General features: G+C 47.6%; 1 protein-coding gene across 1 annotated transcript in view; it reads right to left on the bottom strand.

Annotated features, from left to right (window-relative positions):
- MEIOC (meiosis specific with coiled-coil domain) overlaps positions 1-26,400 on the bottom strand; it is a 114,337-nt gene that overhangs the window by 36,836 nt on the left and 51,101 nt on the right. The window contains exon 3 of the mRNA XM_088470730.1: positions 19,680-19,837. Coding sequence (XP_088326856.1) covers positions 19,680-19,837 — 158 coding nt within the window. The remainder of the gene's footprint in view (positions 1-19,679; positions 19,838-26,400) is intronic.

Raw genomic sequence — 26,400 nt, 5'->3', positions numbered from 1 at the left:
AGCATGCCTATATTCTCTGTGCATCTGCAGGTGTATTTCCATGTGTATGTTATAGTCTCAGCGACTGTAACGTAGCGTTTCGCATGAAAATACACCGGCAGATGCACAGAGAACATAGGCATGCTGCATATCATTTTAATAAGCAGAAGCTGTTTGTGCTAGCTATTTGCATCACTGTGTAAATAAGATGTATTTGAAGGTAAAAAGTTGCAAAAAAAGGTCTGTTTAATGCACAAGGAGGCTAGATGTATGAGGACACATCTGTAGTAAATCTGTATATATCGTTGGAAGATGGATCACCAAACAGGGCTCTTATACATCGTACCGAAATTCCAACTGCACCCTTTTCATCACCCATCAGCATGTAGACTTGCACCTAAAGGTGCATACACACAGTCAGATATGTCATATGAATGATTGAACGATTTGCAAACGATTGAACGATTTTTGACTGTATTAAAATGAAATCGTCCAAAACTGACTACAAACACATCAGATGTCAGATATCATTATCTGACAAACGGAAAAGCGCATCGTTCATCGTTGCACACGTCAGATTTTTCTTCAGATATGAACGATTGAACGAGTTTTAAAATCATTATCGTTCAGATCTGAAGAAAAATCTGACCATGTGTATGCACCATTAGTCCAGGATCTCCATGGACATAAAGAAAATATGTGCTCTCAAGGTGTAGTATTCAAAACATTTATTACATACACCACACATATATCAGAAAATAGTAACAACTGTAATATGAGAGTTATGGTAAGAACTTACCTTTGTTTAACTCTCTTTCTTCGAAGTCCATAGGGTCCACAGGGATACCTTGGGGGTGTAGGTGATGGAAACCAATCCTGGCACCACGCAGTTAAAGTTTTCAGCTCCCAGGGTGCATTGGGTCCACTCTCCCTATACCCTACCCCCGAGCCAGAGGCACCTCATTTGGTAAAAAGCCAAAGGCCGGAGGAAGATAAGAGAGAAGGAAGACTGGAACACTCAAGAATCACACTCACAGAGAGGGAGATGGGAAACCGGTGACCAGTACGATAGCCCATATTAAGCCCGGTGCGTCAGGACGGGTGCCCTGTGGACTTCGAAGAAAGAGAGTTAACAAAGGTACGTTCTTACCATTACTCTCATTTTCTTCTGCAGGGTCCATAGGCTCCACAGGGAGACCTTGGGTATGTCCCAAAGCAGTCCTTTTAAGGGTGGGGACGCTCCTGCGCTGAGAGGAGGATCCGGCGCCCAAAGGAAGCATCCTGAGAGGAGAAGGTATGAAATTCATAGAACCTTAGAAAGGTCTGGACAGAAGACCATGTGGCCGCCTTACAAAGCTGAGCAGCCGAGGCGCCATGGTGAGCTGCCCATGAAGGACCCACAGACCGAGTAGAATGAGCCTTAAGAGAAGACGGAACAGGCAGGCCTGCCTGTAAGCCTTTGAGATAGTCATACGAAGCCTTCTAGCCAATGTTTGTTTATTGGCTGGCCATCCCTTCTTGTGAAATCCATACAGTACAAACAAGGAGTCTGATTTCCGAAGAGAACTGGTACTGTCCACATAAATCCTGAGGGCTCGGACCACATCCAGTGAGGCCTCACCTGCCGAGAGATCTGGTGATAGAAAGGCCGGTAACAAATTTCCTGATTAATATGGAAACTAGAAACAACCTTAGGAAGGAACTCAGGGCGAGTACGAAGTACTGCCGTGTCCTGGTGTAATATCAGAAAAGGAGGACGACAAGAGAGTGCTCCCAATTCTGATACCCTCCTGGCAGATGCAATAGCCAGAAGAAAAATAGTCTTAGCTGTCAACCACTTAAGTTCCACTGAATCTAGTGATTCAAATGGAGGACCTGAAGAACTACTGCCAAATCCCAAGGAGCCACTCGGGGACAAAGGGAGGTTGAATCCGGAGGACACCTTGGAGGAAGGTAGCGGAAGCAGAGCAATTCTACGTTGAAACCACAGTGACAGTGCAGAGACATGCACTCTCAACGAGGCCAGGCGTAGGCCAAGGTCCAAACCAGCTTGAAGGAATGCTAGGATTCTGGAAATTCGAAACACCTGACGGTCGTAATCTTTTGTACGACACCACTGGAAATATGTATGCCACACTCTGTGGTAGATCCTGGCGGAGGCAGGCTTACGCGCTCTAAGCATCGTGTTGATGACTGAGCTAGAAAATCCTTTGGATCTTAAGAGGGATGTCTCAAGAGCCACGCCATCAAAGACAGACGATCCAGGTCCGGGAAAAGGCAAGGACCCTGAGACAACAGGTCCAGATGTTAAGGCAAGGACCCTGAGACAACAGGTCCGGATGTTGAGACAGCAGGAACGGAGTGTCGATGGAGAGACTATGAAGATCTGAGTACCAATGACGTCTGGGCCAAGCTGGAGCCACCAGCAGGACAGTGCCTCCGTCTTGTTTGAACTTCCGAAGAACACGAGGAAGCAGGGAGACTGGAGGAAACAGATACGCAAACCGGAAGGTCCATTTTACTGACAGAGCATCCACCAGGCTTGCTTCGGCATCTCTTGTTCTGGACCCGTACACTGGTATTTTGTGATTGTGTCGGGAGGCCATGAGGTCCACGTCCGGAAGCCCCACTTGTCCATTAGGAACTGAAACACTTCTTGGTGAAAAGACCATACCCATGGATGCACGTTGTGACGGCTGAGGAAGTCCGCTTCCCAACTGAGAACTCCTGGAGTGAACACTGCCGATATGGGTGGTAGATGGCCTTCCGCCCATGTCAGGATGCGTGACACCTCTGACATTGCCGCCGGACTTCGAGTTCCTCCTTGATGATTTATGTAAGCCATGGTCGTGGCGTTGTCTGACTGAACTTGCACGGGCTTTCCGTGAAGTATGAGTCTTGTTTGTTGTAGGGCCCTGAAGACTGCCCGAAGTTCCAATATGGTGATTGGTAGCGCAGACTCCTCTACTGTCAACCGCCCCTGAAAGGAGTGTGGACCTGTCACTGCGCCCCAACCCCGGAGACTGGCATCCGTTGTCAGAAGGACCCAGTCTGGAATCCCAAATGGGCGCCCTTTTTTGAGGTGGACCGACTGCAGCCACTAAGTCAGAGATAGACGCACCTCTGGAGAGAGTACCATTGTTTGTGTCCTTATCCGATGGGGTAATCCGTCCCACCTGGAGAGGATCAATTTCTGCAGAGGCCGGGAATGAAACTGGGCATATTCCACCATGTCGAACGTCGACACCATGGATCCCAGTAACTGCATGGCTGAGTGTATGGACACTTGGCGACTGTGGAGGCATCTGCGCACTGCAAAGTGGAGATTTTGTCTGTGGTCAGAAAAATCCTCTGCTGTTGAGAATCCAACAGCGCTCCCAGGTGGAGCATCCTTTGAGATGGGTTCAGGGAGGACTTCTTCCAAATGATCAACCACCCGTGCATCTGTAGTACAGATATTGGGCCTATCAGAGCTAGGAATAGAGTGGGATATCTCTCTCAACTGTGAACCTGAACAACCATATTGCAATGCAAGGGGTGTAATTACATACATTTTTTTACATGTGGGGTAAATACTGGCTGCTTTTGCATGTAGCCCACAAAAACTGCACAGCTTTATTATTACTATTCAATTTAGATGTCAGTTTGGAAACACTCCTCCCAAATCTAAATATCTCTGAACATTTTAAATCTGCCCCACCTGCAGTGCAGTATGATTTCACCTAGATGATCAGTTGAGAGCGATATCTCACTCTATTCCCGTCTGAATCAGGCCCATTGTCAGCTGTAGGTGGTGGTGAAGTACCTCTGTAGACCCTGCTAACAGCAAGAGGTCGTCCAGGTATGGTAACAGGCGGACCCCCTGCAGCCGCAGATGGGCTGCCATTACCGTCATAATTTTTGTAAACACCCGAGGTGCAGTAGAGAGGCCAAACGACAGAGCCTGAAACTGGAAATGCTGTTGTGACACAGCAAACCGTAGCAATCGGTATATGCAGGTATGCATCCTGTATATCCAGAGACACCATAAAATCCACAGGTTCCATAGCCAGTATGATGGAACGTAGAGTTTCCATCCTGAATCAAGGTACCCTGAGGAATTTGTTCAGGGACTTGAGATTGATAGGTCGGTGGGATCCGTTCGGTTTTTGCACCAGAAAAAAGGCTGGAATAATAACCCGTTCCCGGGTAGGATAACGTGACCGGTACAATGACCCCTACCTGAAGCATGGATTGTACTGCCTCATGAATAGCTAAGGCCTTGTCCTTGTTTGACAGGAGGCATGTGCAGAAGAACTGATGGGGAGGCAGTCTGCGGAAGGAGAGGGCGTACCCCCGAGAGCCCACTTCTTTCACCCAGGTGTCAGTGGTAGTCTGACACCAGCGTTGGGCGAATTAAAGAAGTCGGCCTCCCACTCTGGGATCCCCCAAGGGGAGGCCTGCCCTGTCAGGCTGAGGGCTTGTCATTGTTTCTTAGGCTTGGTAATTTTCTTGGTGGTGGACGACCTAGGAAAGGACTGGGTTCTAACCTTGCCTGGGGCTCGATAGGTCAGAAAGGACGAAGTCTGAGACCCTGAGGGAGCAGGAGCAGATGGCAGACAAGCCGAATTAGCAGCTGGACAATTTTGTCCAAATCCGAGCCGAACAGGACCTTACCATTATAGGGTAAACACTCCAAGCCCTTCTTGGAGTCCGCATCTGCCCTCCAAGAGCGAAGCCACAGGGAGCGGCAAGCCGCAATGGCCTCTGTGGAGATCCTGGCATTCAATAAGCTGACATCCAAGGCAGCCTCGTTAATATACAGTAGGTAGCTGACTCTCGTAGTTTACCCACAAGATTCAACTGCTCCCTGGTCGCATCCGAAGACAAGGAACCTTCCAGGGTGTTTGCCCAACATTCCATAGCCTGAGCCACCCAGCAGATAGCCATGGCTGGTCTGCACGCGGCACCGAAAAGGGAATAAATAAACTTCAGGCAAACCTCCACATTCCTGTCTGTAGTATCCTTCAGGGACGATATGGAATGCATAGGGAGAGTCGCGCTTTTAACCAAGCGTGTGACGTGGGAATCCACCGCCAGTGAAGTTTCCCATTTAGAAAAATAGTCCTCAGCAAATGAGCCATCCGGGAGCACCCCATCATCAGATGAGATCTCGTAATCATCATCATATAGGGTAGATTGAGACGACGGCAAAAGTCTTTTAACCGGTCGTCTTCGGGGTGCCTCCTCCTGCCGCCCCTCAGCCATATTCTGCAATGCAGTGGGAATCATATTAACCCACTGGGGAGATAACACCTGCATGGGTGCAGCTGGCTGAAGCAGGCTCTGAGAGGGCATAAGCTGTTGCTGCGTGAACCCTAGCGGGGAAAACACAGGGGGGACAGTAAACGTCCCGCCCGTTAGTGCCTGTGCAAAGCAAACCCAAGGGGGCTCCTATGGAGTGGCAGAGACAGTAGAGGAACCTGGAGGGGCATAACACCTCAAACATAATCCCTCAAGTACCATATCTCCCACCCCTAGTTCCGCTGTACATTTTTCACATAACAGCCAAGCGGGAGCCAAATTCGGCATATCACTCTCACTGCCAGACATGGTGAAGAGGATACCAAAATATAGTATGTGACCCACCACACAGAATAGTGACTGCACTCTGATAACACCTGTAGTAGGGCTCAGAGAAAAAAGACACAGGGAAAGCAAAATGGCTGACAGAAGAAAATGATATTCAGACAGACAGCGGTAGCATGCAGTCACATACAATGCAGAAATAAATAACACCTGCACAAATGGCACTACTGAATCAACTACACTGACATACACTGAGGAGAGGTATGTAGGGGGAACCTGGCTCTGTGCTCCTCAGAGAACTGTGACCTTGCCAGGAGAAAATGGCCGCCAGAGATCCAGGAGGCGCCGTACCTGTGGGAGGAGAGCTGCACTAGCTGAGCCAGACCGCAGTGGAAGGTGCGCTGTTGCAGAGGGGAGGAGCCGGCTGTAAACAGGGAAGGCAGCCTCCCCTGGCCGGTGATTAACCCGAGGCGCTGGAAGCGCAGTGGTTCTCAAGCACTGCGCCCCGCATGTCTCCACGCAGTCGTACAGTGGAAGCGCAGGTGTTGATATAGCCTGGCTGCACCACCGTCATCCCCCGAACTGTCCCCAGAGACCAGGGGGGAAAAGAGTGCACAAGCGGATCACTGCAAGCAGTGATCCGTGCTTACCTTCCCCGAACATCCGACTGCAGTCCTGGGAGCACCCGGGGTCTGGCTAGTACAGACCCCGGCTACCGCCGGGATCCCCGGATCGGTACCGGCGTCTCGGTGCCAGCGGGGTGACGGAGCGGCAACACAAACGCCCCCTGGACTGTCCGCGCTGTCCGCTTATTGAAGAGATCTACATAAAATAAAAAATCTTCAGGGGCTCTGCGTCAGTAACCCGATTCCGGCCGGGCACCCGGGGGCAGGATATAGGAGAGGGACCCAGTGCTTCCTAGGAAGAAAAATTAACTGCGTGGTGCCCGGATGACTCCCATCATCACCTATACCCAAGGTCACCCTGTGGACCCCTATGGAGAAGTAGAAATTAACAATATATCGTTGAACAATATCGTTATCATTAATAGATATCGTACCGTGTGTACGCACCATTATACGTGAAGGAAATATTATATTCGTTAACCCTTAGGTACTCCATACAGCAAATTAATTCTTCAGCAATTCCGTTCCATATTATAAGAATATTATCGATAAAATGTGCATACGAGATAAGTTGGTTCTTAAAAAGATGGTCCATATACATCTACTTACGCTCCCAGCTCCCCATACGGAGATTGGCTCAGCTGGGAGCAAATACAGTGCGCATCGCAGTGCCCTCTGTTTAGATGAAAAACTTATCAAGAATTTAACGTAATTATGATGAAGGATGAACTTTATTAGTGTACATAAAAATCTCTATGTAGGTCACTAAAAGACTCATCCTCATTTAGGAATTTGCCACAGCTCTCGATTGCCATATGGTATAGACGTATAAAGCAACTGTACATCTATTTTGGCCCATTTATACTCTTCACACCATTTTATGTCTTCAAAATCCGTAGAATTGAAGATGTGTCCTTCACGTATGAACTCAAGTTTTTAACGTACTTATTAATGAACACTTCAACATATTCTGAGCAAGTCAATGTTAGAGGGTCTATCCTGCCACAATGGGCATGCCAGGGGGATTATTTAACTTTATGAGGATCTTTGGCAGGCAATAAAATGTTGGGATAATCTGATTATTTTTAACGAGAAATTGGTATTCATCCTTCACTATAATACCTTTATGTAGAGCATCAACTAATAGTATACCGGGTTCCTCTACAAATGTTGCAGTGGGATTCTGCTCTAGTGTACTATATGAGGTTTGGTCTCCCAAAAGTCTAAACACCTCCTCTTCATAATCTGAGCGGTTCATTACCACTAGGCCCCAACCTTTATTCGCTTGTTTGAATACCAGTTAGTCATTTTTCAGTTTCTTGAGGGCAATCTTCTCAAATTTGATAAGGTTAGATATTTTCGGTTCTTTCTATTTGTGTACTCCTTGACTCCACCGGGTATTATATACACACTGGTTTTAATCCCGATTTGGACTTGTGTCTTCAAAGTTCTTAATAATACCTGTATCTTTCCTTAAGAAATGTCTCTTCAAGTTTAATTTCCTTGTAACTGTATTAAGAGCCACAAATATCTGAAAATTGTTAGCTTTTGCTGTAGAGGCAAAGGAAAACCTTTGCTTAATAGTGATGCATCTGTTTTAGTGAAATTACGGTTAAATAGATTAAAGATACCATGTTTCTTGAGCTCTGAGTCAGTTATTGGTGTTTCAGGTTTCTTTTCTCAGCTCTCCTTCCCCTTCTTCTACGTATTTTCTTTTCAGTGGGGACACTCTTACTACATCCTCTTTGAATAGGTATTAGTTGTAACTGTCTCGAGAGTGTGCAGTGTATCCTGGAGACAGACAGTCACTATCGCCCTCTGAATCTAATCTCAGGGCCAAGAACCTATTTCTTTGTGAAAATATAACCTGTCTAGGTGTAGTTAGACGAGTATATATTTGAATTTAGATGGGGCATTAACCCAATAATCACTTCTCTTATATTTATGTTTTTTTTTAAAGGTTTAATCTCCATTTGTCCTTGTTGCTCCAATCACTTACTCTGTTATGTTGTCTAATTTATCCCTCAGGAATTTATTTTCTTTTATACATGTGACTTCCATCTCTACTCTCTCTAACTTTTTATTCAAAACAGTTACTACACCTTGAGAGCACATATTTTCTTTTATGTCCATGGGGATCCTTGACTAAGGTATGACTCTACATCCTGATGGGTGATGAAAAGAGTGCGATTGGAATATCGGTATGATGTATAGGAGCCCTGTATGGTGATTCATGTTCCAACGATATGCAGATTTACTACATGACTGCTTAGTTAACCTATATGGTACGCATATTAATTACCTCTTATTCATTGCCATTTCCAAATTTTATTACAATAGAAGGCATTTGTTTTTCATAAATTATCTGTGACATTACAACAAAGGTCCCCTTGGATAAACTAGTAGCTGCCACCGTGAATTCGGCAAGTGTATTGTTGAAGATCTACATTTAAGAATACTTTGACATTTAGAATCTATGTCGCGTTGTTTTTAGTACCATTTGATTGTATGTTATTTGGTTGTTGTTTGACTAATTAGTGGTTCCCGTATTGACCCAAGTGCACTTTTTAAAATGTTTAGGGCACATTTAAAGGGTGATATAAGATCTGGTGTCTGCCAAAGAATTTTCAATGAAGAAAATACTTTGGAACAATCCAATTCTGACCAAGGATTGAATGATTAATTTTGGGAACTAGAAAGACTATTAAGCAAAGAAATTTGTACCTGGTGGGATATAGCCATCTTGGGACAATATTCTACAGTAGGGCTGGTTCCAAGAGGCCTAAGGCTCATTAAAACACCCACTTTTGGTTAAAACAATAAGAGTGGGAACATATTTTACACACTAGTTCTCTGAACTTAATGCAACTCATCACAACTGAGAAAATCTAGATGTTATAGAGAAGAAAAATAAACAAAAAGGAACAAAAAGGAAATTAAACAAAAAATATGAGATATGGTAAGAACTTACCCTTGTTATCTCTATTTCTACGAAGTCCATAGGGTTCCACAGGATACCTTGGGGTATAGGTGTGACGTCAGTCGCAGGGCACCAAAGAGTTAAGCTTTCAGCCTCCCAGGATGCACTAGGTCCCCCTCCTATACCCCGCCCCCAGGCCAAGGCACCTCAGTTAGTTACCAAGCCATAGGCCGGAGGAGGAGAAGGAAGAGAGAGAACAAAGATCTGGACACATACAAGAATCACATTCTCACCTGAGGGAGACGGAAAACCGGTGACCAGAGCAAAGCCCATCTGCAGCACAGGTGCGACAGGGCGGGAGTCCTGTGGAACCCTATGGACTTCGTAGAAATAGAGATAACAAGGGTAAGTTCTTACCATATCTCATATTTTCTACTTCAGGGTCCATAGGGTATCCACAGGATACCTTGGGGATGTCCCAAAGCAGTATCCTTTAAGGGTGGGGACGCTCCTGTGCAGAAAGGAGAATCCGCCGCCCGAAGGAAGCATCCTGAGAGGCGAAGGTGTCAAACCTGTAATACCTCACGAAGGTATGGACAGAAGACCACGTAGCAGCCTTGCAGATCTGAACTGCCGAGGCACCACGTCGAGCTGCCCACGAAGGACCCACAGACCTAGTGGAATGAGCCTTCAGAGAAGGAGGGACCGGTAGGCCTTCATGAAGATAAGCTTCAGAAATAGCCATACGGATCCAGGCTGCCAAAGTTTGCTTTGAAGCAGGCCAACCCTTTTTACGGAAGCCAAAGAGGACAAACAAAGCGTCCGACTTCCTAAACGAAGAAGTGCGGTCAACATAAGTCCTTAAGGCCCGCACAACATCCAAAGAGGCCTCACCCACGGAAAGACCCGGTGAGTTAAAGGCCGGAACAACTATTTCCTCGTTAATATGAAACTGGGAAACAACTTTGGGAAGAAACTCGGGCCGAGTGCGGAGCACTGCCCTGTTCCCATAAAAAACCAAGAAAGGGGGTCTACAAGAAAGAGCCCCTAACTCAGAAACACGTCTGGCCGAAGCAATGGCCAGAAGGAAAACAGTCTTAGCTGTTAGCCATTTAAGATCCACTGAGCCCAGTGGTTCAAACGGCGGTCCTTGGAGAGCCCTCAGGACCACAGCCAAATCCCAAGGCGCCACAGGTGGAACAAAGGGCGGCTGAATGCGGAGAACACCCTGCATAAAGGTGCGCACATCCGGGATTGTAGCAATCCTACGGTGAAACCAGACAGATAGGGCCGAAACCTGTACCTTCAAAGAAGCAAGGCGAAGCCCATGATCTAGTCCCGCTTGCAGGAAGGCGAGAATCCGAGACAGACGAAACTCCCGCGGTGCATAACCTCTCGGTCGACACCACTGGAAGAACGTATGCCACACGCGATGGTATATCCTCGCGGAAGACGGTTTCCGAGCTCGCAACATGGTACGCACCACAGAGCTGGAAAACCCCCGGGACCTCAGCATGGCCGTCTCAACAGCCACGCCGTCAAAGACAGCCGAGTCAGGTCCGGGTGAAGGCAAGGACCCTGAGACAGAAGGTCCGGTCGTAGCGGCAACCGCAGAGGAATGTCCACGGACAGACCCTGAAGGTCTGAGAACCAGTGCCGTCTGGGCCACGCGGGAGCTATCAACAGGAGCGTCCCTCCTTCCTGTTTGAATTTCCGGATTACCCGTGGAAGAAGGGAGACCGGAGGGAACAGGTATGCGAACCGGAACGTCCACCGGACGGACAGAGCATCCACCAGAGACGCCCCTTCGTCTCTTGTGCGAGACCCGTACACCGGCAACTTGTTGTTGTGCCGGGACGCCATGAGGTCGATTTCTGGAAGACCCCACCTGTCCACCAGTAGTTGAAAAACGTCCGGGTGCAGGGACCATTCCCCCGGATGAACGTCCTGGCGACTTAGAAAGTCCGCCTCCCAATTGAGCACTCCCGGGATGAAGACCGCTGATATGGCCGGAAGATTGCGCTCCGCCCAAACCAGGATCCGAGAGACCTCTACGAGAGCCGCCCGACTGCGAGTTCCTCCTTGCCTGTTTATGTAGGCCACGGTGGTAGCGTTGTCCGACTGGACCTGCACCGGGCGACCCTGGAGAAACCGCTGTGCCTGCTGGAGAGCATTGAAGACCGCACGGAGTTCCAAGATATTTATTGGAAGCTCCGCTTCTGTCGGCGTCCACCTGCCCTGGAACAAGTGTGGACCCGAAACTGCTCCCCAGCCCCGAAGACTGGCGTCCGTTGTCAACAGGACCCAATTTGGAACCCAGAACGGACGTCCCTTGTTGAGGTGGGTCGTCTGTAACCACCACGTAAGGGAAAGGCGAACCTCCTGGGTGAGCACAATCATCTGGGACTTCAGAGACTGAGTCAGCCCGTTCCACTTGGACAGGATCAGGTGCTGCAGAGGTCTGGAGTGAAACTGGGCGTATTCCACCATGTCGAACACCGACACCATGGAGCCCAGTAACCTCATCGCCGAGTGTAAGGACACCCGGCGGCTGTGCAGACAACTGCGCACCCTTGACTGTAAAGCAGAGATCTTGTCCTCCGTCACGAAGATCCTTTGCTGTCCCGAGTCCAATAAGGCTCCAAGATGCAGAATCCTCCGAGACGGGATTAGAGTGGACTTCTGCCAGTTGATTAGCCAGCCGTGCCGTTGCAGCAGTGCAATGGTCAGGTCCAAGTGGCGTAACAGGAGCTCTGGAGATCCTGCCACCAATAACAGGTCGTCCAAATACGGCAACATGCGGACTCCCTGCAGCCGCAGAGAAGCCGCCATGACCGCCATCACCTTGGTGAAAACACGTGGTGCTGTTGCCAGGCCAAAAGGTAACGCCCGAAACTGGAAGTGGTCGCTGCTGATTGCGAACCTGAGGAACTGTTGATGGCGCCAAAGAATAGGGACATGCAGGTAAGCGTCCTGTATGTCCAATGACACCAAGTAGTCCCCAGGTTCCAGCGCCAGAATGATGGACCGTAGGGTCTCCATCCGAAACTTCGGGACCCGCAAAGACTTGTTGAGTGCTTTGAGGTTGAGAATCGGACGATATGACCCATTGGGTTTCTGTACCAAAAATAGATTTGAATAGAAACCCTGGCCCCTCTGGGAGAATGGAACCGCCACTATAACTCCATCCTGGAGCATAGTGTGCAATACCTTCCGCAGCTCCGTAGCCTTGTTCCGGTCTGATGGGAGACCCGTGGTGAAGAAGCGAGCCGGGGGTCTGTGCCGGAAGGAGAGGGCGTATCCGTGAGAAACCACCTCCAGAACCCAAGTGTCTGTCGTAGTGGTCGACCAACACTGGGCGAACTGTAGCAGGCGGCCTCCCACCCTGGGATCCCCCAAAGGGAGGCCCGGACCGTCAGGCCGCAGGCTTGTCATCTGGCTTGGGGGCCGGACGTCTGGTACTCCATGCCTGCTTCCGGGGCTTGACCGATTTCTTAGGGCCAGCCTGTCGAGGAAACGACTGTGGTTTGGGCCTGCCCTGGGCCCTAGATGACCGAAAGGACGATGGTCCCGAACCAGAAGGAGCAGCGGCCGACGGGAGACAGGCAGATTTGGCTGCCGCCAGCGTGGCCACAATCTTATCCAGATCCGGACCGAAGAGAACTTCTCCGGTAAACGGTAACGCTTCCAGACCTTTCTTGGAATCTGCGTCCGCCTTCCAGGATCGCAGCCACAAGGTGCGACGAGCAGCTACCGCTGCTGAAGAAATTCTAGACACCAGAGTACTAATGTCTAGAGCCGCCTCGTTGATGTAGGTGGCCGAATCACGGAGATTGCCAATCAACTCCGCCTGATCGGCCGGACAGTCGGATTCAAAAGAAGCCTCTAATGAATCCGCCCAGCGCTCCATCGCTCTGGCAACCCAGCAAATGGCCATAGCCGGCCGTTGGCATCGGCAATGTGGCACTACGGACAAGACGGGTCACGTGAGAATCCACCTGTGGAGGGGATTCCCACTTCGCAAAATAATTATCCGCGAACGGATAAGCCACCGCCAGGCGTCTCTGCGGCTGGTATCTTTTGCCAGGTTGTTTCCACGCCTCCTCTAAATGGTCCACCAACTGACCCGAAAGAGGAAAGACTGTGGCATCGCCCTTCACATCTTTGAAAAAGGCATACTTAGATTTAGCCGCTGGGGGAACTTCGTCCTCAATCACCAAGGCTGTGCGGACCGCCCGAATAAGTCCAGGAATATATACTTTGGACTTAGCATCAGCGTCCTTAGTATGGAGAGGTTCCTGATCGTAAGGATCTAGAATCTCCCCATCATCAGACGTCCCTTCGTCATCCTCATAAGGAGCGGACAGAGACGCCACCGGCCTTTTATGAGACCGCATCACAGACTCCCCTTGCAACACATCCGACAAGTGCTGTACAGAACTCGTCAGGGAGTTAACCCACGCTGGCTCCTGAGAACCCGGGAGCGGGGAAATAGGGAGACTGTGGGGTACCACCAATTGTCGTGGGAACCCCTGCATGGGTGACGACACCACAGACTGCTGGGACAAACCCATCGGAGTAAACGCGGGCTGCGGAGCTAACTGGCCCACTAAAGCTGTTAACGCCTGAGCGAAACAAGCCCAGGGCGGCTCCTGTACCGGTGCTGTAACCGTAATAGGCCGCGCCATGGACAAACACTGCCGGCAAAGGCCCTCCGCGCTACCCTCCCCCTCCGCTAACGGTACTTTGCACGTGGTACACTGTAGCCGGAGGGGAAAATCACTTTCAGACATGATGGCACCACGTATGTGACCTCTCTCACCAATTAAGTATTAAATAGGCGAGAGACCACCCTGCAGCACCGCACCGCAAGGGCTTTAGCAGAAAGAACAGGGACAGTAATAAAGCTGACAGTTTAGATGAAGAAAAGATTACAGGCAGCAGCGCTAGCACAGTCACATACAATGCAGAGAAATAACAATTCCTGCACTAACAGCGCTGATCACTCAACTACACAGACACAGGGCCTGGTAGGACACAGCGCTGCATACACAGACCTGCCACAGCGGAGGAGAGGTATGCGGGGGGACCCAGACCACGATGCTTCCGTCCAGCGCTTCCAGCAGCGTTCACCATGCGTTCTGGAGAAGATGGCCGCCGAGGAGCAGAGAGGAGGCTGGCCTGGGGGAGGAGCGCTGCCACAGGACCAGTCGGCAGCATGCAGAGAGGGCTGTGTGCAGCGGGGGAGGCGCCGGCTGTGAGACAGGGAAGGCGCGCTCCCCTGGCCTGCATTTAACCCCTGGGACGCCGCAGCGCTACCGCTCTGCTGCGGTCCGCTGTCCCAGGGGGTAGTGGAAGCGCAGGTTGGTCGCCTGGCTCCACGCTGCAGCCAGTCCCCAGGGAGCCCCCTGCCTGGGGACTTAGGACCATGTGATCAGCGGGGACCCACCGCGGGACCCCGCTGCTTACCTCTGTCCCCCTTGAATCCGGCCATGGTCCGGAGCATCTGGGGTCACCGCTAGCTGTGACCCCAGACGCCCACCAGCATCCCCGGATCAGTACCGGCGTTCTGGTACCGGCGGGGTGTAGGGAAGACAGCATGGACGTCAGGACTGACTGTCCATGCTGTACATCCAGTTGTGCAGCCACAGCTGCATGAAGAATAAGCTTCAGGGGCTCTTCTAGCCCCCACTCCAACAGGTGCACCCGACTCCGGCCGGGCACCAAACTAAACTGAGGTGCCTTGGCCTGGGGGCGGGGTATAGGAGGGGGACCTAGTGCATCCTGGGAGGCTGAAAGCTTAACTCTTTGGTGCCCTGCGACTGACGTCACACCTATACCCCAAGGTATCCTGTGGATACCCTATGGACCCTGAAGTAGAAAGTGCTGATATTAGAACCCCCCCAAATAAACAAAGATGATTTCAAAGCAAATCTGATTTGAATAAAAAGTTAATCAATCAAAAGCTAATCAAAGTCAATTAACAGTCACGCCGCTCACAGTCAATCAGCAGCCGCTTACTTTAGAGCGGCCTATGATTGGCTGGCGGCCCGACAAGTAACTTTACCCACAAGGTTTCCGTCATTTGCCGGGGATGTGGAAACACATATATCTCTTCAATGTCCGAACTGGTCCGTGTAAGTAGTTTTGTTTTTTTGGATGGCCGGGACTCTTCTGGAGAAGAGGACCGACCTGCGCCAGGAAGTGAGTATTTTAATTTTTTAGGGATAATCGTGGAGTTCTACTGGAGAAGGGAAACAATCACCGGGGATAAATGTGAGCATTATATGTGTGTGTTTGGGTGTAATAAACTTATACTTTGCACGGTGTGGGGGTACCGGTGATGGCCACCTGCTGTCACTTGTAGTTCTACAAGTGCCAAAGGGCAGGCACCCTGGCACCTGTAATCCCACTGAAAAAAACAATAGTAGCCACCTTCCCTGGGATCCTCGGCCTGGGCTGACTAGTTTGAGGTGTTAATGCTTTGGCCAGGGTGATCTGGTGAAAGGGCCCCTGCCTGTGGCATTACACTCCGGCTTGTTTGAGCCCAATGTTATATTTTAAAATATGGAAAACCCCACGCATTTCCCTATATTTTTAAAACCAGGACCGGCTCAAAGAGCCTAGCGCTGGTTCATAAAATATGGGGGACCCCTACACATTTTAGAACCAGGACTGGCTCATGGAGCCCAGGGCTGGTTATGCTTTTGGGTGGGAACCCCACACCATTTTTTTTTCTTAATTTTATACTTTATTTTATTCATTAGAGGCAGAAACATACACGGCTCACACTGATCTTTGCATGTTTCTGCAAGACACACAGCTCAAGAGGGGGTCTATTTGAAACTTTTATTTTTTAACTGAGTTTGCTTAAATTACATCTGTGATTATAATCACGATTCTTGGTAAATTCACGTTATATTCCTGTCTACGGAAAGTACTGTCGTGTTTGGACAATGGTGTATTCTTTTCTATTTGTGTTTATGGGTGCATTTTAACTTCGGATTCGGCTGTGTTTACCTTTGAAAATAAAGAAAATACACCTGTTTTTGCCATAGTAAATTTCCATGTTTGAAAAAAAGGCAAAATACGCCCGTGACTGCAAATTTGGACCAACAAGAATGTTAGAAAATTTACCCCATTGACAGCGGGGGATAAATAGACACCCCAGGCTCCTGGGTTCAATACAGGTTGGTTGCTGACCTGAACACATGGGAGCTTGTTACACTTGGGATTACCTAGCGTTCCTGCTAGGCTGTTTTAGCGGGGCGCTGCGCCCTGCCCTCCTTCTGGAGGGTGGGGCGCTGCGCCCTGCCCTCCTTCTGGAGGGCAAAAAGCACCCTGCCCTCCAGGAGGGCGGCAAAAAGCGCCCTGCCCTCACAGCCTGCGGGTGCCGTTCTCACCCGCGGGACGCAGTGTCCCGCGGGTGGAGAAACATGCGGTGACCCGGTCACCGCTGGAGAATAGACGCTGGGCGCATGCGCCCGGCATCTATTCTCCCTTTCTGCAGTGCTTGGGGGCTGCCCGGCATGTCCGTAAGCGCCGGGCACGCCCCCAAGTATGACGAAAAGGGGACGCGTCTTATAGACATGCCCCCTTTTAATGACCACGCCCCTTTTCGGGTGCGCGCCTTCGGTGCGCGCACAAGGTTGCCCTCTCTAGCTCCGGCACCCTGCCTGCCGCCGGAGCTAGAGTGAACACTAATTACCTATATTGGTGTAAGTAAGTTTTTAGATTCTCAGGATCACTGTGTACTATAGAGATAAAATGTAATCACATATTTTATGTGCTGTGCTAATTGTATTATTCCCTGTAATACCCCTTTTACACCACAGCTAAAACCCAGGTTATTGGCGGGTTAACCCAGGTAGCTGCTAGAAGTAAAAGGGGCCAGGGTTGGATTCCCGGGTTGAGTGACCCGGCAATCCAACCCGGGTAGTTTAAAGGGTTTAACACTGGAACAACCAGTGCAAACCTGCAGTACAAACGGGTAACCCGGGTCGTCTGATCCGGGTCCCATTTACATGATGGTGATTTACGGATTTTCCGGCTCTTGGAGATGATGTCATCTCCAAAAGCTAGCAGACCAGTGCACCTGTGTGCAGTGTGAAGGGCGCCGACCCAGTGCCGCAGTCTGAAGAGGAGCTGTCCCGGTTCTGAACCGTGTTTCAAATACCAGGTCAGACCGGGAATTTTGTGTAAAAGTGGTATACATTTTTGCTAGCTATATATAGCTATTTAGATCAAGAAAACCAACACTTAAGTCGTTATAGTGTATTATGCAAAATGTATGTAAATTCAGATATGTATTATGTCCTTTGGCTGAGTATGAGCCCTGTAATTGTATAAGTAACTTCTATTTTCTGTGGAGTATGAGTTTTATGTATTCATATCTGTATTACACCTTTTGGCTAATCAGGAGCCCTATTTAAATGTTACTACATTTTGCTCATTGTTTAATGTTTGTTATTTTTAGGCTATTTGTATCCTTACAAAAATGTATATAATTTCATAATCCAATATATTACATTGTGTATGCACTAATATACTGTTACGAGCTGGAAGTTGTATCAAGTTTTATTGATATCTCTTTTCCTTTTCTTTTACTCAATAGCACTCTCTCATCCTTGCCTGACCGAGACGCTCCTCTGCATTGCTGAATCTGGAACGGAGGACTGATACAGCGCTTCTACTGTCCCTGTTCAAGACCGTATCTGTTGTTTCCCTAGGGTAGTGCTCACCACTCTCTCATCCCTTGTCCTATGTTCTAAGACAAGGGAAAGCAGAAGTGTTGTTACACATCTTTTTCCCTTGGCTTTCCTGGATTCCCAATTCTTACCCAGACACCTGCTGATACTCTCCTGTACATGTGTGTAGATTCAATTTATTTTTGCTTACAAACGCAGCTTTGCTTCCTGGTACTTTTGTGAAGTTGATCTATTTTGCACAGGAGTAGGACATATGAATGGTCTTTAGTCCATCTATAACACTCACCACAGGTACCACTATGTGGGAAATAAGTTTTGATACATAATAGAATTTAAGGGTTCAAGGATCTCTCCTCATTGTTGCATCTATGTGTGATCTAACAATTTCAGCTCCTTAAAACAGCTGTGTATAGGAGCATTGATTTCAAAACCACTTAATGAGAGCTGATAAATTGGCCATATTTCCCTATCAGGAATGTATATAGACATGTTATAATATCCTATGTTTGTGACCAATTAGGTGTAAAACTTTTAAGGAAATAAGAAGTGGATTATAGGTTTGTTACAGATTAAATTATTTAGATTTGATTATATTTATACTATTGTTGCATTGACTTCCATACCTTCCATCTGTTAGTTTCATAATATATGATAATTATGATATCATGATGAGAAGGCTACTATGTCTCTGATTTATTTATTTCTGTATTTTCCCCGATATTATTCATGAACACAGTACGTAACAAAAAAGGAAGCTGCTCGGATAATAAGATTCATGACATTGTTATAAATTATGATTTCTGATGAATTGTTATTAATCATGCACTTTGTTTGATATAAAAGCATGGTGGGTATCTAATCCATTCCCCCATCAATAAATTTAACGAATTGTATTTGTGACATTTAAGTTTCTTTGGGAATGTGATTATAAGAAATTTTGCCGCAATATGATAGTTTATGTATAAATAATATCTAATTTACAGAGTATTCCTGTAATATACTCTTTTTATTTGTAAAGATTATTTATTAAAGGTTAAGTATGATGTGTTGTTGTTAATATATCTCATCTTCATTTTTCATTATAAATATATATATGTATATATACATACACAAGAGTGCCCCAGAAAAACTTATTTGTTCTTTTTGACTGACTATCACACCATGTATCATAAAATTAAAAATACTTTAATTGTAATACTTAGCTCACAGACTTTTGATTAGGTTGCATCACTATAAATGTTGGTATCATTTGTGTGTTAGTCCGCCACCAAAACTTTAATGGTCCTGAACGTACGCTACATTGATTTGGAACTAATGCATTATGTTTCATCCTACACTACATCTTTTGGAGTACCAACTCGTACCACTTTCAGTTTTGTCCCTGAAAATTTAAGACTAGATTATTAAGATTGACAGCAGAATGCTATTACAGGCAAACCTGGATAAGTGGGAAACCTCTATTACTGGGACTAACTGTGAGGTCCTGGCATTTTTGCACCAAAAAAACTCTGTTAGTGAGACTGTCAAACCTCTTTAAATGAGAGTGATTTTTTTCAATTATTAAGAATAATCACTTCTATAACTGAGACTATTGCTGTTAGGACCTCTTTAAGTGAGATTAGGGCAGTTTATTAACCTCTATAAATGAAACAACCACCTTTAGAACCTCTGTAACTGAGATTGGAACAGGTTTTGACAAGTCTCTATGTCTGTACCTGGACTTACAGGGGTGAGAACCTCTATAAGCGAGTCAAACACTTCTTGAACCTGGATAAGTGAGATACCCCACTTATCCATGTTCAACTGTATTTTACAATATTTAGACAATTATAAAGTGCAACTAATTTGTGCATACAATAAAAACCCAACTTCACTAACTTGGACTTGAGCTGTGTAGAAGTTCCTTGCTTTATCTCATCAGGGTATGTTGACCAAGGTGTGTAGAAATGGGAAGAATCAGCATAGTTTGTAGAATAATTACATGAATTGGAAGGAATTGAAGACTCATAACTGTGGTGCATGTCAAATGGTTCACTCTGAAAAGAAAAAACAAATTTTTATATTTTAGAGCAGGGCTTGACAAATTTTTCTAAAATCTAGGAGCCAGGATGAAATCGTAGGAGCCAGACCACTGTCCCCCCAAAATTACAGGAGTGAGTAAGGAGCATAGCTCCACAAAATGGTCACAGTTGAATGGATACAGTAAAATGGAGGCCCCCTCACTGTTCTGCATAGCCCCCCTGCTTCACCCTCCAGACCACATTTCACATAAAACAATGGTGCCAGAAAGTACAACAAACCCCCCCCCCCCCTCCCTGTTCACACCACTATCCCTCTGAAGCTGCTCCGCAATCCCTGGCCACACATAGACCCTACTACCGGAGAGCTCTATGCAGCCGGAGATAGGAGACAGTAGACAGTTGGGACGTACATGCGGATCAGCGTAGACTGGGACAGACAGCAGGGATCAGAGCAGGCCAGGATGGAGAGGAGTCGTCAGCGCGGGCCGGGACGGACATAGGCACAAAAGTCACCACAGACGACACTCAGCACATGCACTCCTGTGCATGATATGAACACCGCAATACTGTAGGCATGAAACTCCGCTAGATCTGATGAGGATCTGCTTCCTCCCTCACTGCAAAATCTGGTAGCCAGGCAGCAAAATCTGGTAGCCATGGCGACCTGGCCCCCGGGATTTGTCGAGCCCTGTTTAAGAGATCTAAATACAGCTGAGGCCAACATATAGTTGTTTGAAAAGTCTTAATCTCAAATACTTCAGATATACTTGGAACAGAACCAGACCAGACAGCATTCATGAATTCCATCATTGGTAACATTATAAAGAGGTTCAGTTGATATAATATAGCATACTTTGCAACTAAGGCCTGTATTCAATTAGAGGCGAAAAGCCGCAATCGGCGAAAAGTTTTCGCCGATGACCGGTTTTTGCCTGTTTCTGAAGTATCACCATATTCAATTCCAAGACTTTTTGCCTTGGTGAAAACTCCATAAGCAAAAGCAAGCGAAAAAGTTTCTCCACCCAAAGGCAGAAAAGATGTGCAAAATCCATATTTTGGGGTAAAAATGTGGGGACTTGGTTCAGAACCCTTTGGACACCCATCCCTAATGACTAATTAGGCAAAAAGAAATAAAAAATGATCTTAATTCACCCCCAAAAAGATGTTATTTTTGGGGTGAAAATTTAAAAGTGTTGGAAAATGGGTCTAAAGTACTGGGACAGGTACTTTGGGGTGTATTTTTAAAATGTTTAATCTGTACTTTATAGACACAAAAATATACTAGTACCCATTTTAATGTACCCCCGATTTAACTATAACAATTATTTTTCTGAAAAGAAATTGCTTTCCATAATTTTTCCACACTTTTTTGTAAATATTCATATAACAGTCCTTTGACTCAATTTAAGTACCCTAATTACTTTTATTAGGGTTATTAATACACTTCTATATTGATTCCCCTCGTGTCAGTTATGCTTTTAGGGAGGTACCCCAAAAAAGTTGTCCTTTTCGCTATTCGCTGCATTCGCGTTTCGCCTGCTTTGCAATTGAATAGGGCGAAAAGCAGGGATGCACATTGTGAAAGTATGCGAAAAACGCTTCAAAGCAGGCAAAATTATTGCGCTTTTCGACGATCTCAGCTTATCGCGGCTAAATGAATCCGGCCCCAAGGGAGATAGTGATGAACAACACTTACTGTATTGTAGGTGTGGATAACTTGTTGCCCTCCAGTTGTTATAAAATTACATGTGTCAGCATAGCCTGGCAGCTCCTGGCTGACAAGACATAATGGAACTTGTAGTTCAATGGCGATTAAGCCATAAGTCATCTAAACCTGCCTTATCCAATTATTTTATTTCCCTACCACAAAACTGGAGCTTTAATAAATATCCTTTTTACAAGAAAAATGGGGATTGCCAAATTAAGTCCTCCAATATTTTTTTCTCAAATGACTGTTATGTACATGTATAAGGCTATAGATAAGTCTAAAACAACTATACAAACAAGTTAGAAGAAGGAACGCTGTTCATTATATATATCACCTCCTTTTTTAAAATGTAAAACACAGATTCATTAAGTTGACTATATTATTATATTTGTTTATAATAAATAATGCAAGTACTTATGCTGGCCATACACGCTACAATTATCGGGACGATCCGCCCGATATTGGCGGATCGCCGCGATAATTGTAGCGTGTGGGGGGCGACCGAGGGTTAAATATTGCTCGGTCGGGCATGCTGGATTGTCCAGCATGCCCGTCCGATGCGATATTTAGCGGGTAAACTGTCGGTCGCATCGGGCAGTGTATGCCCAGCGCAGCCGACAGACAGACATTTCCTGTGTTCCTTCCTACGGAAGGAACAGGGAAATGTCTCCGCCCCCGGGGGCGGACCGCGGATGTCGGGCTATACACTGTGAGATTTCTCTCACAGTGTATGCCGGCGACTTCTGCGGCTGGCAGGCTGCCAAATAAAATGTCTGTCGGTCTGACAGGCATTTTATCTGGTAGTGTATGCCCAGCATAACAAATTATTTTAACCAACACGTGTAATAAACAACAAAAGCTGTTTATCAAGATTTTACCCTCTGTGGAACTTCTGCATAATGAGATGTGGTAAACAAGACCTTTGCCGATTGCAACAGTACACACCAACTACAATTGGTTTAAGAAGAACCTAAACGATTTGAATATATGCTTATGTGATTAGTTTAAACCTGGTATGGAAAACGCAATTTAGCCATGCATTAATTTGCAAACATCCAAACACTAGCCTCCATGACCAGGGGTGTATCTAGGGGTCCGAGCGCTCCTGGCAAAGTAAGGGACTGGCAACCCCCCCCCCTTGCGATAGAGAAGACACGTGTGCCAAAAAAGGGATGTGGTCTTGTGGGGAAGGGAGCGTGGCCACACAATAGTATCCCCATGTCAAATTGCACCATACAGTAGTGCCCCTCACATTACACCACATAGTAGTACCCCTTATACACGTTACTTCATACACTAGAGTCCTCTAATAACATTACGCTACACAACCGGTAGCAGCAGCAGTCCACCACCGGCACTGAGCTGTGGCTGTAAGGCAGGGGATGAGCAATTATTTCAGTGAGTCCCCCACAGGCTACCCACTCTGTCTCTCTACTCCAACTTTACTTAAACCTCCAGTCTCTGGCTCCCCTCTCCGAGTTTTTCAGCACAAAAAATGTGCTGAAAAAGTACCCCCTCGGCTTATACTCGAGTCAAGTGTAGCGCTGACCGGACGGAGTTCGGTCAGCGCTACACACTGCCAAACACACAGCCGCCGGAGCCGGCAGCTGCGTGTTTGGTGTAATCAGCAGCCGCTGAGAGTCTGTCAGACTCTCAGCGGCTGCTGCTGCTCCCACTGCGGGAGCCATCTTCCGGCTCCCGCAGTGGGTGATGGGAGACACGTCGTCATGACGACATCTCTCCCATGCAAAGCGGCCGGAGGAGTGGACAGCGGCGGGACCAGGAGCGGGAGTTTCAGGTGATTTTTTTTTTTTATTCTTGTCACGTCTCTCTCTACTGGGGGGGTGGGGGGGGCAGGGGACTACAGGGGGCACTTCCAGGGGGCGATTACTACAGGGGGCACTACCAGGGGGCGATTACTACAGGGGGCATTATCAGGGGCGATTACTACAGGGGGCACTAAAAGGGGGGATTACCACTAGGGGAACTACCAGGGGGGGATTACTACAGGGGGCACTACCAGGGGGGGGATTACCACTGGGGGAACTACCAGGGGGGGATTACTACAGGGGGCACTACCAGGGGGGGATTACTACAGGGGGGGGATTACCACTGGGGGAACTACCAGGGGAGGATTACTACCAGTGGGGGATTACTACAGGGGGCACTAAAAGGGGGGATTACCACTGGGGGTACTACCAGGAGGGATTACTACTGGGGGCACAACCAGGGGGAATTACTACTGGGGGCACTACCAGCTGCTGCCATTTCCCACACTAGGCTTATACTCGAGTCAATAAGTTTTCCCAGTTTTTTGTGGTAAAAGTAGGTACCTCGGCTTATATTCGGGCCGGCTTATACTCGAGTATATACGGTAGATAAAAAATCCACCCATGGTGGAGGTATACCCTGTGGTAATCCCGGAGTGGGAATGACAGCCTACTGTGACACAGGAGGGATCTGCATAATAAGCGGTAGTCCCTCTGAGGGAATTACAGGTAGCTGTGGTAGCCCCATAGGAGGAAAAGAGGCCAGCATCTGTGAAAAGATCACCCAAGGATGTTCCTGTACCAATGTCGGGGGGTTTGAGGTACCCGGTGGATTATAACACCTCACACATAACCCATACCGAACAAAATCCTCCTCACTGACATCTGCAGTACATAATCTGCATTGCGGAATGGGTGCAGCAATGTGTTCATTACCCTTGTCGGACATCTCTGCAGAGTAAGATAACACACAATATGGCACTGGGTACAATGCAACCACGAGTATATACAAATACTAGCAGGGAAGCAATATACTGGCCGGAGGAGGAGAACAGCTCAGAGAAGCCAAACCTCAGAGGAAAGGCGCCCTGACTTGATGAGCCGCTTAAACAGGGAAGCTGTCTCCCCTGGCTGATTATTAACCCCTGGGACGCTGGTTTCCCGCACCAAAATGTCCCTGGTAGTCTAGTGGATCGCGATGGCTGGTGCCTGTGTCCACACTCAGCACCTCTGGTCTGTCCCCTGAGACCGGAGGTATCGACTGCCTTAACAAGCAGGTCACCGCAAGCGGCGGCCCGCCTTACCTGTCCCCTAAAGTACGGTTGCAGTCTGGGTCCTGTCCGGGAACCCTGGCAAGCGTTGACCCCCAGAATGCCCGCCGAGATCCCCAGATCGGTACTGGCGTCGTGGCCCAGAGTGGTGACGGAGCGCCTGCGCAGACGTCCCTCGGACAGTCTGCTGCTGCACGCTCTATGAAGAAAAGAAAACAGAATTCAAATCATAAAAATAATAGCTTAAGGGTTGCCCAAGCAGCCCCCTGCGTAATGGTGACCCAACTCTGGCCGGGCACCACCGAAACTGAAGTGCCTATGGCTCGGGGTATAGGGAGATGCATCCTGGTAGCTGAAAGCTTTAACTGCGTGGTGCCCGGATTCAGGGCCTGATTCAGAGCCGGTCGCTCTGACAGAGCGCTCGCTCTGAATCAGGGCCGTCCCTCTGATTTTTAGAGCGGCCTCCTGGCCGCTCGCAAAGCTGTAGGTGACCACCCACAGCTATAGCGAGTGGCCAAAAGGATGGTCGCGATGGTCAAGACCATTGCGACATCAGGCTTGCGACAAGACCCTTGTAGTAGGGTCTCGTCTGCCGCAAGCCCTGGAGTGCTTTCAGCTCTATCAGAGCCGATAGCACTCCCACTGACATCACTTGTGATGTCAGTGGGGCCGGCCCCAGACGGTAGATTGTCCCATGGGAATGCCTACCGTCTACATCTGGTAAATGACAGAAAAAAAAATCGTAAGTTGCGTACATTGGCAAAAAACGACCGCGCAAATTTTGGGCGAAAAAAAAAAATGAGTTGCAAAAAGATAGAAAGCTATTTTTTTTCCAGGAAATTACTGCTTCACGTAAAACCGCCTGCTGCGGTTGACGCATCCATACCGCATCCATACCGCCCCCTGGAAAACCCATTTCCAACGATTTTATTGTTTTTTACCCAAAATTTGCGCTGTCGTTTTTTGCCAAAGTAAGCAACTTACGATTTTTTAATTTATCATTAGGGGGGGGTATTCAAAGGGATCTGAAAGAAATCCCCACATTTTTGTCAAAAATAGGGATTTTGCATATTTTTTCTCTTGGTCTGGAGAAAACTTTTCTCCAGTTTTTTTTTCGCCTGTTGCCGTTTTCGTCTGTTTTTGGGCGAAAATGTCGGCTTTTTTTGTTAAAAAACGTCAGTTTTCGCCAATGGTGAAAATAACGCTTTTTTTTGCCGCTAATTGAATACGGCCCTCTGGTGGTAACCTCTGCATCGGGCAAAGGAGTTCTCTGAACTGGCGGTTAAATAGGAGCCTCATGTCATGTATTCCACCCATGGACTTTAGGTGTGAGGAGAATCCCGGCAATACACACTGCCGTGTCTGTTAGTGACCAAACAGCTGGACTTAACCAACAGCTGATGGCCTAAGTGCCTGCTATGGAAATATTTTAAGACGGTATCGTATATTGACTCTTTCTAGCTCTTTCAACCCACTGCTTATACCATCAGGAGACGTGGGCCATCCCTCTGATTGTTGTTACAATTTTACTATAGAGTAACAATTCACAGGATAAACGGCTCATGCTTATAACAGCTATTTAAATATCCCTTTGCTGCTACACTGTTACTCTGAAAGAAGGGTGCGAGTTGCTGTTGCCACAGCGTTAAAACGCAGGCAATGGCAAGGCATCTTGCACTTCTCGCTCTGAGAACGAAATCGCATAATTTTGCTTGTAGCACTATGGGGCTGCAAGCACTTTTATGCGAGTTCTGGCTGCCATCAAGTGCGCTTGTTGTTGAGATGACTCGTACTCGCGCGTACATCGCGTGTAATTGGATAGAGCTCTAA

The sequence above is a fragment of the Taudactylus pleione genome, unplaced genomic scaffold (genome assembly GCF_031769625.1).
Source record: "Taudactylus pleione unplaced genomic scaffold, aTauple2 ptg000102l, whole genome shotgun sequence".
NCBI classification, from domain to species: domain Eukaryota; kingdom Metazoa; phylum Chordata; class Amphibia; order Anura; family Myobatrachidae; genus Taudactylus; species Taudactylus pleione.
Note: the sequence above shows the minus strand (reverse complement) of the source record. Positions and strands in the feature narration are given on the sequence as shown.